The sequence below is a fragment of the Tupaia chinensis genome, unplaced genomic scaffold (genome assembly GCF_000334495.1).
Source record: "Tupaia chinensis unplaced genomic scaffold, TupChi_1.0 Scaffold000075_1, whole genome shotgun sequence".
Taxonomy (NCBI): domain Eukaryota; kingdom Metazoa; phylum Chordata; class Mammalia; order Scandentia; family Tupaiidae; genus Tupaia; species Tupaia belangeri.
In genome coordinates, this window is record NW_006159535.1 from 1,704,632 (window position 1) to 1,718,172 (window position 13,541).

Below are 13,541 nucleotides of genomic sequence, written 5' to 3' on the forward strand. Positions count from 1 at the left end.
GCACCCAATAGCGAGGAAAAAAAAAAAAACTCTCAAAAAAAAAAATAGTCAGTTGTCACAGTAACAATAAAGGTAAACATAGCTATTGATTATCTGGAGACAAACCCCCAGATGTTTCACCCTACTGGGAATAAGAAAAGCCTCCCCTTCTTGAGTATACGTGTTGCTCCAGGTGTCGTGTTAATAAGCAAGTTATGCCTCATTTCTATGTCATTTTATCCTTCAACATGGGATGTTATTTATCACCATTTTTCCAACAGCAGCAACTAGGACTTCAGAGGTGACTTGGTCGAGGGCTCCATTAAGTACCAGTATGATGCCCCATGTCTTCTCCAAGCTCTAAACTACCACTATCAACACAAAGTTTTTTCTGAGTAGATGAAAACCCATCAATAATCAGTAAAATATGACATCAGTAAGCAGACTTTACCTTTGATTTGATTGATGCACTATTGCAAACATACTCTTTCGTTTTTATTAGCTATAATAGGTTTGTAGAGTTAGATTTTTCACATTATGCTTGTTCCAGCAGTTCCTAGAAATGTTGACCTGGAACACACCTTTGCCCTTTTGCCTGTTTTATAAACATGCTGACCTATTTCTGCATTTGATCTTGTCTTTGCAAATCCCTTGCAACTTCAGAATGAGCCTTTCCCTGTTCTGCTTGTTGAACCCGTTATTCTCCTTTTTCTCTTATTGCAAGTCACCTCAGTGCTTGGGTCTCTGCCTTACAAAAACAAAATCAAAATCACATTTATTTCACCAATAATGTGAATAATCTAGACTTTTTTTTAACTCTCTTTGGTTAATAATCCAAATGGGCCAACAAAAACGTCTAGCAGTTAGGTTGTTTACTAACACATGTCTCCTATTTAGGAAGAATTGCAGTCTCTGTCTTAGGCATGTGGATTTTAAATACTACATTTTTAACAACCAGAGTAGCTTCATAAGAGTAGGAAAATTAAACAGGTTTGCCTTTATGTAACTGTCGACTGGGCCTTTTAACAAGTGTTAGAATCACAGGGAACCTGTTTCTAAAGATAATGAGTAGGTATGTATGTGTTCATGGTTTTGTCAGTTAGACTCAGATTTCAACTGTGAGACTATTCCGTGTGAATGGAATCAAGTGTTTTAGTGTGTTGAAAGAAAATTAGAAAATACACACTCAAATCTGTCCAAATAAGTGTAAAGAATAAATAAATAATATGCTTGATAGTTACAAAAATCAATTTGCTTTTATTTGATTTCCAAGTTGAGGAGAAACATGCTTAACCTGAGTCCCTGCCCTTGGCCTGTCCCCTAGGTGGCGCTGCAGGAGGCGGCTACTCCCAGGTCATTCCTATGGAAGAGGTAAAGTGTTTCAGGATTGGCTGAAGCAGATCCTGTATTATAGCTTTCTCTCTATAGGTTAACCTTTTTCTTACAGCTCTTAGTGGCAAATGACTTGTTTCTCAGCAGAAGCAACACATAAGGGGAAAACATCTTAATTTATAGACTTGTTACATAGCTAAGTTTTGAAGTCTGGCTCTCAGTGGGAATAATCATTTTAAACAAGTGATCAAATGAAGTGTGACCTTGGGAAGCACCAACACACGGTGAATTCAGAATACTGACTACAGAAATGGGAACAGCATATGGACATTGAGTTGGTGCTGAGACTTCTCGCTTACTGTTTAAAGGATGCAAGTGTGTCCTCAGTCATCCAGTGTCGTCGTTTGCTTCCAGCAGTATGGCATTTGTGGTCTCTAGACTTGTTATTTAGGGAAAACTGCTAGTTCTGTGTTTGGGAGGAGTTCCTTTTGAGGATAGATAGTCATTTATGTTTTCAAGAACTCCCTACATGGGGTGTTTGTTCCCTAGCTAGGTTGCCATTGTATTCCGTTGGCTTTAGGGATTGACTGGGTTGCAATAGAATGAAGGTTGGACAGACCCAGAGCCGCTGGGAGACTGATGTGGCATCTGTTCTTTTGTAGTTTAATCTCCACCTCACTGGTGACATCCACGCCATCACAGCAGCTAATAACCTCGTTGCCGCAGCCATCGATGCTCGAATGTTCCATGAACTGACCCAGACAGACAAGGTAGGATGCTGAGGCCCCACGAACCCCATGAGCACTTCTGAAAGGGCCGAGGTACCTGAATTAGAGTTCGTCTGTGGGGTGTCAGTGATGCACCTATCAAGGCAGCAGGGTTCCTCTCATCTCAAAGCCCTTTTCCTCTGTTTCTTTAAGGCCCTCTTTAATCGTTTGGTACCATCAGTAAATGGAGTGAGAAAGTTCTCTGATATCCAAATCCGAAGGCTACAGGTAAGCTTTTTCCTTTTTCATTTGTAGTATTATATGAAATCTGGTAATAGATAAGGAGGTGAAAATCTCCTTAGAATAGCCTGTGGTTCATGTTATATCAATAATCGGAGTCTTAAGGTTATGATATACACAGTAGGGATTGTTGATAGAGGTGTTCTTTCTCCTTATCTATAAATTTTAATTGATTAGTCCTGGAATAAATAGAACAGTGCCAACCTGCTCTCGGCTAAAGAGAAAACTGACACCCCCTCTATAACATGGATATACATGAGGATGCCATTGTGGCGGTACAACATCTTCTCAAGTTTGCGTCACTAGGACCTTCAGCAAATTCTTTGTGTGTAGAGTCTTCAAAAAGTTCATGGAAAATGCACATTATGAAGGCATTCTACATGGGTTGAAATGTTTTACACCGAAAGAAATGCATCCATTCATTCCATTTTTCTGTAAATTTTCATGAAGTTCTCTTGTATGACTTGGCTGTCTGTTTCCTTATCTGTAAAATGGGGGTAATAATACTTGCCTTGACCAGCCCACATAAAGGACTGGGTTAAACAACTAAATGGGTAATTACTTCTATATTTTATTTGGATTTCTATAGCAAATGGATAATCATTAAAGAAACACTATACTACATCACATGACCCAGAAATCCCACCATTTGTATTTATCTCAGAGAAGTGAAAACTTGTTTTTATACAAAAATCTGTCTATGGATGTTTATAGGTGCTCTACTCAAGAATCTCTGGGCCAGCAGGTGGCATGGTGGTTAAGACATTGGACTCTCACATGGCTGGCCGTGGTTTAGGGCTCAGACTTGGAATTTATGCCAGGTGCATGCACATGTGTGCCTAAAACCCCACGAGGAGAATTAAGAAGGGATTGTGATATAGTCATCCCCTTGGAGGGTGATTTCTCATTTTCCCTCTCACTATCTCTCTGTCTCTCTCTGGCGAGTGCACGCACCCTATGACAAAAGCCTAAAAAGAATCTCTAAGGACTGGTGATAATCTTAATGTCATCTAGTGGATGAATGGATAAAGAAACTAGTACATCCATACAATAAAAAAAAAAAAAGAGTTATTGGCCCAGAAGCCATGGGCCTGGGTTTAGATCCCAGAGCAGCCTTGACAGAGTGTGATGGTGTGTGCCAGATTTATTATTTATGTACAGTTTGTTCTCCTTGTCTTATAATTCTGCCACTATTTATATGTATGCATTTTTTTCTGGACCATTGAGAACTACTAACTTTTAAGTGGTTTGATATTCCTTTATTTATTTATTTATTTTTGCTTGTTTGTTTTTTGCATCCTGCAAAAGTCAACTATTACCCTATTTTGCAACAGAGTTGTCTTCTGGGAGGCACCAGAGGCAGGAAGGAGCAGGCTTCTAAGTTTACCTTTGCTATGGGCCTTTGTCAGATGTGGGGAGAGGGTAGATTGAAAAAAAAATGATCTTTTTAAATCAAGAGACGTGGCCAAGGCTACAGTGTCCTCTGTCGGACAGTGCTGTCAGTCTGCCCCGCAGTGCTCAATCAGGAGGGGACTGTCAACAACAGATTCCCAGCAGAGCGGCTGAGGGTTTGGCTGGCTCCTGTACACAGTCATATTCTAGGCACGTGGGGCTATTTGACAAGCCAGTGAGCAGCCACCTCTGTAAACACATCTGAAGTTTCAAAGTGGGACTTGCTGGGGGCCCCCAAGAATTATCTAGCATTAGAAGTAAGGGAGAACATATAAGCATTTCCATTTTAGGATATGGCTTTGTACGTACTATAAATAAATAAAATTTCCAGATTTGTGAGAAAGAAAATACAAACTTTTTGTGCCTTTCGACAGTAAGAAGTCAACAAAAGTATAGTGCTCACGTAAAAAAGCATGTAAAAGTGATTTATATTTGTTTTTACTATTTCTGCTCTCCCTAAAATTACATTAGAACTGGACTTCTTGATTGTCTGAAAAAGCTTTTGCAAAGTGCTTTTACTTCCAATGTATTTGAGTCTATTTTAGAGTTAGGAAGTGTGTGTGTGTCTTATCATATTTTTTGGTCACTGTACTTATTTGGGACTAGTTTATAGAAACCCAAACTAATGGTGCTCCATATTAACAGGCTTGTTAGTAATACCTTTGTGTATTTATGTGAGTAGGAAATAACCCTGAAGTTTTGCAAATGGGATCAGTTGTTCCTTTTGAAGTTAAGATGGTTTGCGTTTCCTAGAGGAGACTCTATCTCAAGATAGGGGTTAGAATATTTTTGAAAGGTCAGGCATGGTGGCGTATGCCTGTGATCCTGGCTACTCAGGAAAATCATGAATTTGAGGCCAGCCTGGGCAACACAGCAAGACACTCTCTCTAAAAAATAAAAAATAAAAAAAATTCCAGGAGTGTGTGTAAGCATGCACAAAATCCCAAGAGGAGACTGGAGGAGAAGAGATGGTAGTGTGGCCCTCCCCCTGGGGGGTATTTTTCTCATTTTTCCTTTCTCTGTCCCTCTGGTGAGCACATACTCCCTATAGCAAATTAAAAGATAAACAAAATAATATTTTTTGTAAATTTATTATGCTTCTATTTGTTTTATCTTGTTTTATGTTTTAATTTTTCTACCTCTTCAGAGACTAGGCATTCACAAGACTGACCCTACCACACTAACAGATGAAGAGATCAACAGATTTGCAAGATTGGATATTGATCCAGAAACCATAACTTGGCAAAGAGGTACCAGAGCAGTGTACATACCCCATTTGTTTTAGTTAAACTGCATACCTGCAAACCCTACACCCTCCAGAAGAGTTGTTAAAACATGAAGTTGGCATGGTGGTTAAGGCACTGGACTCACACTTGGCTGACTGTGGTTCAAGTCCTGGACCAGGCAGCTTGTTTTCTCACTTTCCCTCTCTGTCTCTGTCCCACACACAGTGTGAGTTTAAGACACCAGGTCTGGGACTCGAACCACAGTCGACTACATGGGAGGCCAGCAACATAGCCATTACGCCAGCTGCTGGGTCCTTCTTTCTTTTTTTTTTTTAAATTTCCAGAGGGCTCATGCATTGGCCAGAGACAGAGAAAGTGAGAAAACATCCTTCATGGGGAATGGTCACACTGCAATCCTTTCTGCTTCATGTCTTTCTCCTTTCAAGATTTTGGGCACCTACACACAAGCACTCAGCGTGTTTCTCAAGCCACCATGTCCAGAACTTGAACCTTGCAGGTGGCCAAGCAGGATCCATCCGTTTTAACCACCACACCATCAGCTGGCCTGCTAATGGCGTTTTTGAGATGACGCTCCTAATATGTAAAACCAGTGGCATTTCTCTTCCTTTGCTTTAATAGCTTCAGACAAATGATACGATATTTTATAAGGAATAAGCTAAAGATCTATTTTGAACATTTAGTATTTCATTTACTTTTCCTTTGATTCGTATCTAATTCATGCTTTGTAAAAAAGCAGAAACAAATAAGGAAAAAAATGAGTCATAATGATTGGCTGGCTATTTTATACAGAAAAACTAGTTATAAGCAACTTGAAATTTTGAAAAAATAAGAGTTTTCACTCCACTTCACTTTCTATTTTTGTTTTGAAAAATACAGATATACATACCATATCTTTTACCTATCAGATGACATGTAAATGCATGTGTGTTCAAGTGCTATCAGTATATGAGTCATTGCTTTTGGTGTTTAAATTATTACAGTCTTTATGGAAAATAATTTGCTACATTACCATGCGCCTTAAAAATGAGCTTAGAGGGACCAGCAGTTAGCGTAATGGCTATGTCACTGGACTCCCACGTAGTCGACCGCGGTTCGCGTCCCAGACCCGGTAGCTTAAAACTCACACCGGGCATGTGTGCATGCGTGCCCAAGATCCCGAGTGGAGAATGGAGGAGAAGGGATTGTGGCATGGCCATCCCCTCTGGGGGGTGATTTCTTGCTTTCTATCTCTCTGTCTGTCTCTGTCTGTCTGGCGAGCGCATGCGCCCTATAGCCAAAACCTCTCCAAAAAAAAAAAGAAAAAGAGAAAAAAAAAATCTGCTTAGAGTATGAACTTTTTTTTCCCCAAAAATTATTTTATTTAACGTTATTTATTTATTTTAATTTGACCAGAGAACAGGGAGAGAAAGGAGAGAAAAAGCCACCAGGCCCAGGACTCGAGCCATAGTTGGCCACATGGAAGTCTAGTGCCCTTAATCACCATGCCACTTGCTGGCCCCATGAACTGGTTTCTGGTTTTTAATATTCATTTTGTGATTCTTGTTATTGGTTGGCATTTCATATTGAAATGACACCTTCTGTTTCCCCTTTATGCTCATACCATTCTCAGTACTTCTCTGACTCCAGATGTGTCTGTTTTCCTCCACAACTGTTCAGTTCTGTTGGATTCACTAGAGGGTACCGACTGGGTGTCCCATGATTTAAGTCGGTTCTGACACTATCTGGAGCAGACCCCACAGGGTAGGGGCCCAGTCCCACAAGACTGCCTCCTTCAGACATGAGTTCCCGGTCCAAGGTGTCAGTGTACTGCTGACTAACTAAAAACTGGGGATCCCACAACCCCTTTGTTGGGTTTGATTATTCGCTACACTGATTCACAGAACTCAGATATTTTACTTCTGTTTATTGGTTTATTATAAAGAGTATAACTTGGGGCCAGCGATTGGCATGCTGGCTAAGGCTACTGGATCTAACGTGGCTGACTGTGCAGTTTCGGTCCCAGACCTGGGGCTTGAAAAACATGCTGGGTGCGTGTGTGTGCCTATGCAAAATCTCAAGAGGGGTATGTAGAAGGGATTGCAGCTTGGCCATCCTCCCTGGGGGATAATTCCTCATTTCCTTCTGTGTTTCTCTGGCAAGTGCACATGTCCCATAACAAAAACTAAAACTAAATAAATAAATGGTATACCTGAGGAACAGCCAGGGGGAACAGGTGTGTAGAGAGCAGGTGCCTCACCCTTCCCAACCAAGAAAGCTCATGAGCTCTTGTTTTCAATTTTTTTAAATTTCTTGAATTATTTAATTCCATTTGTTCCTCTTCAAGGTTCTTAATTTGACCAGAGACAGACAGACAGAGAGAAAGAGAAGGCGAGAAAGCAAGCCACCGGGTTTGTGACTTGAACTGCAGTCAGCCATGTGGGAATCCAGCACTTTGAACCACCATGCCATCTGCTGGCCCCGATTTGTTTTGTTTTTTGAAGACAATCTTGCTATGTCATGATCCTCAGCCTCTCTGAATAGCTAGGATTATGGATGCAGGCCATCTCCTGGCTTTAAAGAGTTTTTAGAGATCCTCATCCCCTAATCTCTTTCCCAGGGCTCAGTGGATGGGCTGATAGTTCTAACCTTACAATTCCTTGGTCATTCAGGTGCCCAGGCCCCTCCAGAGGCTGAATAGGAGACCTACCCTGAGTCACCATATTACCATAAACTCAGGTGTGATCAAAAGGGGTTTGTTTTGAATAACAAGACATTCCTACTAGCACGCTTAACATTCCAAGGGTTCTAGGAGCCCAGGACAAAGATCACATTCATTTCCTATGAAAAACCAAAATTGGGGACCAGCAGTTAGCATAAAGGCTATGTCGCTAGACTCCCATGTAGTCAACCACGGTTCAAGTCCCAGACCCGGTGGCTTAAACTCAACACCGGGCACATGTGCATGCATGCCCAAGATCCCAAGAGGAGAATGGAGGAGAGGGGATTGTGGCGTGGCCATCCCCCTTGGGGGGTGATTTCTCGCTTTCTATCTCTCTGTCTCTCGATCTTTCTGGCAAGCGCATGCACCCTATAGCAAAAACCTCTCAAAAAAAAAAAATCAAAATTGGAGACATTGCCATGTTTTCCAAGGTATATCATTGGAGAGATGTGGTGTCATCAAAGTAGAAGTTATTGTAAGTGTGCTAAAGGAAAAACCAAACCTTTTACCCAGCGAGTTCTAAAGGGCATTTGCATTTGCCCTGAGTTCATGACTCTTGTATTTCTCAAATAAGGTCATGGTGTAAGGTCACTGTGTTATCCCACAGAACAACACAAATCCTGGGCCTTTTTTTTTTTGGAGAGGTTTTTGCTATAGGGCACGTGCGCTCACCAGATAGACAGAGACATAGAAAGCGAGAAATCACCCCCCAGAGGGGATGGTCACGCTGCAATCCCTTCTCCTCCATTCTCCTCTCGGGATCTTGGGCACGCACGCACATGCGCCCGGCATGAGTTTTAAGCCACCAGGTCTGGGACGCAAACCGCAGTCGACTACGTGGGAGTCCAGCGACATAGCCATTACGCTAACTGCTGGTTCCCTACAAATCCTGGGCCTTTTGAAAACTGCCGACCGGGACCAGCAGTTAGTGTAATGGCTATGTCGTTGGACTCCCATGTACTCGACTGCGGTTTGCATCCCGGACCCGGTAACTTAAAACTCAAGCCGGACGCATGTGCGTGCGTGCCCAAGATCCCGAGAGGAGAATGGAGGAGAAGGGATTGCGGCTTGGCCATCACCTCTGGGGGGGGATTTCTCGCTTTCTGTCTGTCTGTCTGTCTGGTGAGCACACGTGCCCTATAGCAAAAACCTTTCCAAAAAAAGAAAAAGAAAACTGCGGACTGCTCTGTTTGTCTTATAGTATGTGCTTTGAAGCAAATTCCAAATTTCTAGTTTCTTGTCTGAATTCTCCAGATAAAACCAAGCCACGGTACATTTCTTTGCTTTAAAAATAATTCCTGTACAGTATGGTATGTAAGCATCATTTAACTTGAAAGCATATTTTAGCTTTGCTATCATTTTTGAAACCGAATATTAACAGGCAGTCATTAAGTTCGACTTATTGCTTTAAAATACTCCTCCCTTTAACACAACGGTCCTTTCCCTTTCTGTGCAGTGCTGGACACCAATGATAGATTCCTGAGGAAGATCACAATTGGACAGGCTCCGACAGAGAAAGGGTACACGCGGACGGTAAGCGTTCATCCTTTCCAAGTAAATTAGCTCATGTGAACTAGATCCCGCAGCTTCTATCCTCCTCCAGCCTCTTCCCTACGATTGATACTGCCAGGTGTTGTTCTGCCTTCTCTCTTTTAAAATGGAAGTGAGTAGGTGTGTGGTATTGAGCACTCCTGACAGCTTTTGCAATAAATCCCATGTGTCACCTGTGTGTTTTTCCCCCAGCACTTTTTTCCTGGAGGTGGAGAGCCCCAAGTGAATATCCTTGCATGTAAATTGATTAAATTGCTTCTTTTTTTGTGTGGCCATTTTGCAGTACGTCTCTTCAGTGTAAGTAAGAGCTTCTGTGTTGTTCCCTTGTGTATTAGGAAACCCGTACTCGTGAGATGACAGGCTACCCTCGCAGACGTAAAATAGCAGCTCATTCTTTCTGCTAAAACATTTATTTTTTTAAATTGGCCACGTAAGTAAGGTCTTGGAATAATTAACGACAATTTTTTTGCTATTGGAGTATTATTTCATCCCTTGTGTAATATTGTGTTATCTCATCCTTTTAAAATATTTGTTTAAGCCTCAGATGCAGAAAAGGATTACCTTTGCAGTTCATGTTTCTGGTTGATGACAGTTTTTGCTGTTGTCTGTTTCCCCTGCCCACAGGCCCAGTTTGATATCTCTGTGGCCAGTGAAATCATGGCTGTCCTGGCTCTCACCAGTTCTCTAGAAGACATGAGAGAGAGACTGGGTAAAATGGTGGTGGCTTCCAGCAAGAAGGGGGAGCCCATCACTGCTGAAGATCTGGTGAGTTTCTGCCAGGCTTGGTGACACGTGTGTATCTGTTATTCTAGAATCCCTCCGTGGTTACTAGGAACAGAAATTACACTCTATTTGTGATGTTGCAGTTTAGTCATTCAGTCTCATCCTGCTAATTATAAGATAATTATGGGATGTGTAAAAAGTACTTAGATGGTATGCTCTAGTAACAGACCCCAGTTCTCCTCCTAGAAGTATCACCTTCATCCTACGAGTGTCTCCAATGGCAGTTGTGTGAGTACAGTTTGCAGAGAAGCTTAGGAGACTGAGGTTCTGAGTGACTGAGCTTGGAGTCACGCCTTAGACCCTCCCCAGGGTCCTGTGCAGAGTTTTCTTGTCAGAGGCAGTTGGTCACCACATGCATATTGATAACTACCGTGAACAACTCATTAGCCAGTTCCTCTGATGGTCTTAGGCTAGCCTTCCACTTCAGAATTATTTCTCAACTGTCTGCCTGGAAATGTGAGGATTGACATGAGAATTCTTACAGATTAATTTTTTAAGAGACTGCTTGTGTTGGGCCAGCAGATGGCATGGCAGTTCAGGCACCAAGTCCGACATGGCCAACTCTGTGACTTCGAGTCCTGGACCTGGGGGCCTGAAGTTCATACTGGACATGTGTGTGTGCATTCCCAAAATCTTGAGAGGAGAATGGAGGAGAAGGAATTGCAGCATGGCCATCCTCCTGGGAATGATTTCTTACTTCCTTTCTTTCCAGCAAGTGCATAGGCCCTATGGCCAGGGGGGGAGAAAAAGAAAAAGAAAAAAAAGCCTGCTTATATTTGTATAGCAAGTGAATTCAGGAAGTAGGAAATGTTACCTTTCTGTTTTCACAGTTAATATGCTCATATGTGTTTCAATTTTTTCATTTTTTAAGAGTTGTGCACAGGGCATGTGAACTCACTGGAAAGAGCCAGAGAGACAGAGAGAGAGGGAAAGTGAGAAGTTATTCCCTGGGGGGTGGGGGGATGACCGGACTACAGTCCCTTCTCTTTCATTCTCCTCTTGGGATTTTGGGCACGTATGCACAGCCTCCCACCCCACCCCAGTTATTGGATCTGGGACTCAAACTGCAAAGTCTGCCATGTGGGATCTAGCACCTTAACCACCATGCCATCCGCTGGCCCTGTGTTTTAAATTTTAACACCCAAACTTTAAACTTAGCGACTCATCAAAATTAAACATAAATGGGAGCCACTGCTTTACCTTACATTGTTACCAGTTTGTTCAGCTATTGTTGGGTGGATTAAAACGGAGATAGAATATTTAAGAGTTGGTATTGAATTTCTAGGTAATGTTTTAGTATCAGTTTTGGGAAACACACGCTGAATTTGGTTGTACCCATTTCTAGCTAGATATCAAAGTTACCAATAACCTAGTACTTTAAGAACTTGCATTTCCATGGTTTAAAATGGATTCTCCATATCAGCTAGCAAAAGACCTTGGATTGAGGTTACACGTTTTTCCAGAAATTGTGAGTGACATTTTTATTCCATCCGTTCTCCCTGCTTAAAGTAACTCACAGTGGGACCAGCAGTTGGCATAATGGCTATGTCACTGGACTCCCAGGTAGTCAACCATGGTTCAAGTCCTGGATGCAGTGGCTTAAACTCATGCCAGGCACGTGTGCATGCCCAAGATCCCGAGAGAAAAATGGAGGAGAAGGGATTGCGGCATGGTCATTTCCCCTGGGGGGTGATTCCTCGCTTTCTGTCTCTCTGCTCTTCTCTGCCTTTCTGGCGAGTGCATGTGCCCTATAGCAAAAACCTCTCAAAAAAAAAAAAAGTAACTTATAGTATATCCGGGGGAAAAAAAGATAGATGGTCCAGTGCAAGCAAGAGCACGAACTGGTCTAAGATGATTAAACCTAGAATATTGAATGTTGGTTTCAGAGGCTGTTTTTTTGCTAGAAGTTGACATTTCGTACATTTGTTTCGTAGGGAGTGAGTGGGGCGCTGACGGTGCTTATGAAGGATGCGATCAAGCCCAATCTCATGCAGACATTGGAGGTGAGCAGGAGCCTGCGCTCCTGAATGGGTTTCTGACAGAGCAGAGTGGCTCTAAAGCACACTTTCCTTGGACATCAGCTACCTGACCGTCCCTTTCTTCCTGTTCCTTTTCTCACAGTTGTGATGGGGACATAACTGAAATACAGGAGAGGTGGCTTTGCTTGCTCCCTCTGGGAAGTATTTTTTTTTTTTTTGAATCTGACTAAAGTTCATACTTGATTGTATGATCCTGTTTTGAAGGAGGATTGACAGCTTTGCTTATCATGTCCTGGTTTCCACAGGGCACTCCAGTGTTTGTTCACGCTGGACCTTTTGCCAACATTGCACATGGAAATTCCTCTATCATTGCAGACCGGATTGCACTCAAACTTGTCGGTCCTGAAGGCTTTGTAGGTGAGTACTGTTGCAAGATGAGTGAATAGACTATTTACTTTACCATCAGGGACCTGGGGCAGCATATTTACAGTTGCTTTTTTCCTTACTTACAGTGACTGAAGCAGGATTTGGAGCAGACATTGGAATGGAGAAGTTTTTTAACATCAAATGCCGATATTCTGGTCTCCGCCCTCACGTGGTGGTGCTTGTTGCCACTGTCAGGGCTCTTAAAATGCACGGGGGTGGCCCCACGGTAAGGATCCAAGGTTGACAGAGTCCGATGATCCAGAATGTTCCAAAGGCTAAAAGGAAGTTGTACCTGTTTCTTCATGGAGCTGTGCTTCTCCTCGGGATTAACAGGGTGCTAAAAGCAAAGAATGCGCCAGCCACTTGTCGTGCACAGACACTGTCAGCCCTCTGCATTTTACGAGGGCCAAGATTCGCTTCCCTGCGTGCATTTCTGAGGAAAGCATTCAGGGACGTGTGCTTGTCCATCCCCACAAAAAACTCCTTTATGTCCAGATCGTTCCCTTTAAGTCTGAATCCCACGTTCTCTTCAGATAGTGATGCTGGCAGCCAGCCAACCGCACCATTTAGCTGAGGCACAGGTCAGCTCCCTCTTGAGTCGTTTGTGCTGGCAGGGCCACTGACAGTCTGGAGTGGGAGGGGGAGAAAAGCCAAGGGCAGGAGGCACGTGACAGGTCTGCTCAGGATCGCTCCAGGTACGAGAGAGAAACAAGTGGGGAGCAGCTTGTCTTCAACTTTACCCCAGACTTGCTATTTTCTTGAATTCCTACTGCTTAGAAATTATACTTTTTATCCTAGTATTTTAACAGTACATCTTTAGCACCTGCAGATAAAGACACGGTGCTAGTTTCCAGCAAACTCTGACGTATTAAATTCCAGTTCTCCAGGAGCTTGTCAATGTAGCTCAGGAAATAAGACTTCCCTCACCTAAAGAAAAAAAAAAAAATCAGCGTTTCTTAGGGTAGCGGTCAGAGTTGTCCTAATATAGTAGTTTTCAAGAGTTCTAGTCTCGGAAACCAGCAGTTAGCGTAATGGCTATGTCGCTGGACTCCCACATAGTCGACCGCGGTTCCGGTCCCGGACCCCG

At 42.7% G+C, this 13,541-nt stretch overlaps 1 protein-coding gene across 1 annotated transcript in view; it reads left to right on the forward strand.

Annotated features, from left to right (window-relative positions):
• Positions 1 to 13,541, forward strand: part of MTHFD1 (methylenetetrahydrofolate dehydrogenase, cyclohydrolase and formyltetrahydrofolate synthetase 1) — an 82,083-nt gene that overhangs the window by 50,220 nt on the left and 18,322 nt on the right. Inside the window, exons 13-21 of the mRNA XM_006142398.3 lie at positions 1,304 to 1,350; positions 1,974 to 2,081; positions 2,232 to 2,306; positions 4,918 to 5,020; positions 9,172 to 9,248; positions 9,891 to 10,031; positions 11,984 to 12,052; positions 12,334 to 12,445; positions 12,541 to 12,680. Of these exons, the coding sequence (XP_006142460.1) occupies positions 1,304 to 1,350; positions 1,974 to 2,081; positions 2,232 to 2,306; positions 4,918 to 5,020; positions 9,172 to 9,248; positions 9,891 to 10,031; positions 11,984 to 12,052; positions 12,334 to 12,445; positions 12,541 to 12,680 (872 nt within the window). The remainder of the gene's footprint in view (positions 1 to 1,303; positions 1,351 to 1,973; positions 2,082 to 2,231; positions 2,307 to 4,917; positions 5,021 to 9,171; positions 9,249 to 9,890; positions 10,032 to 11,983; positions 12,053 to 12,333; positions 12,446 to 12,540; positions 12,681 to 13,541) is intronic.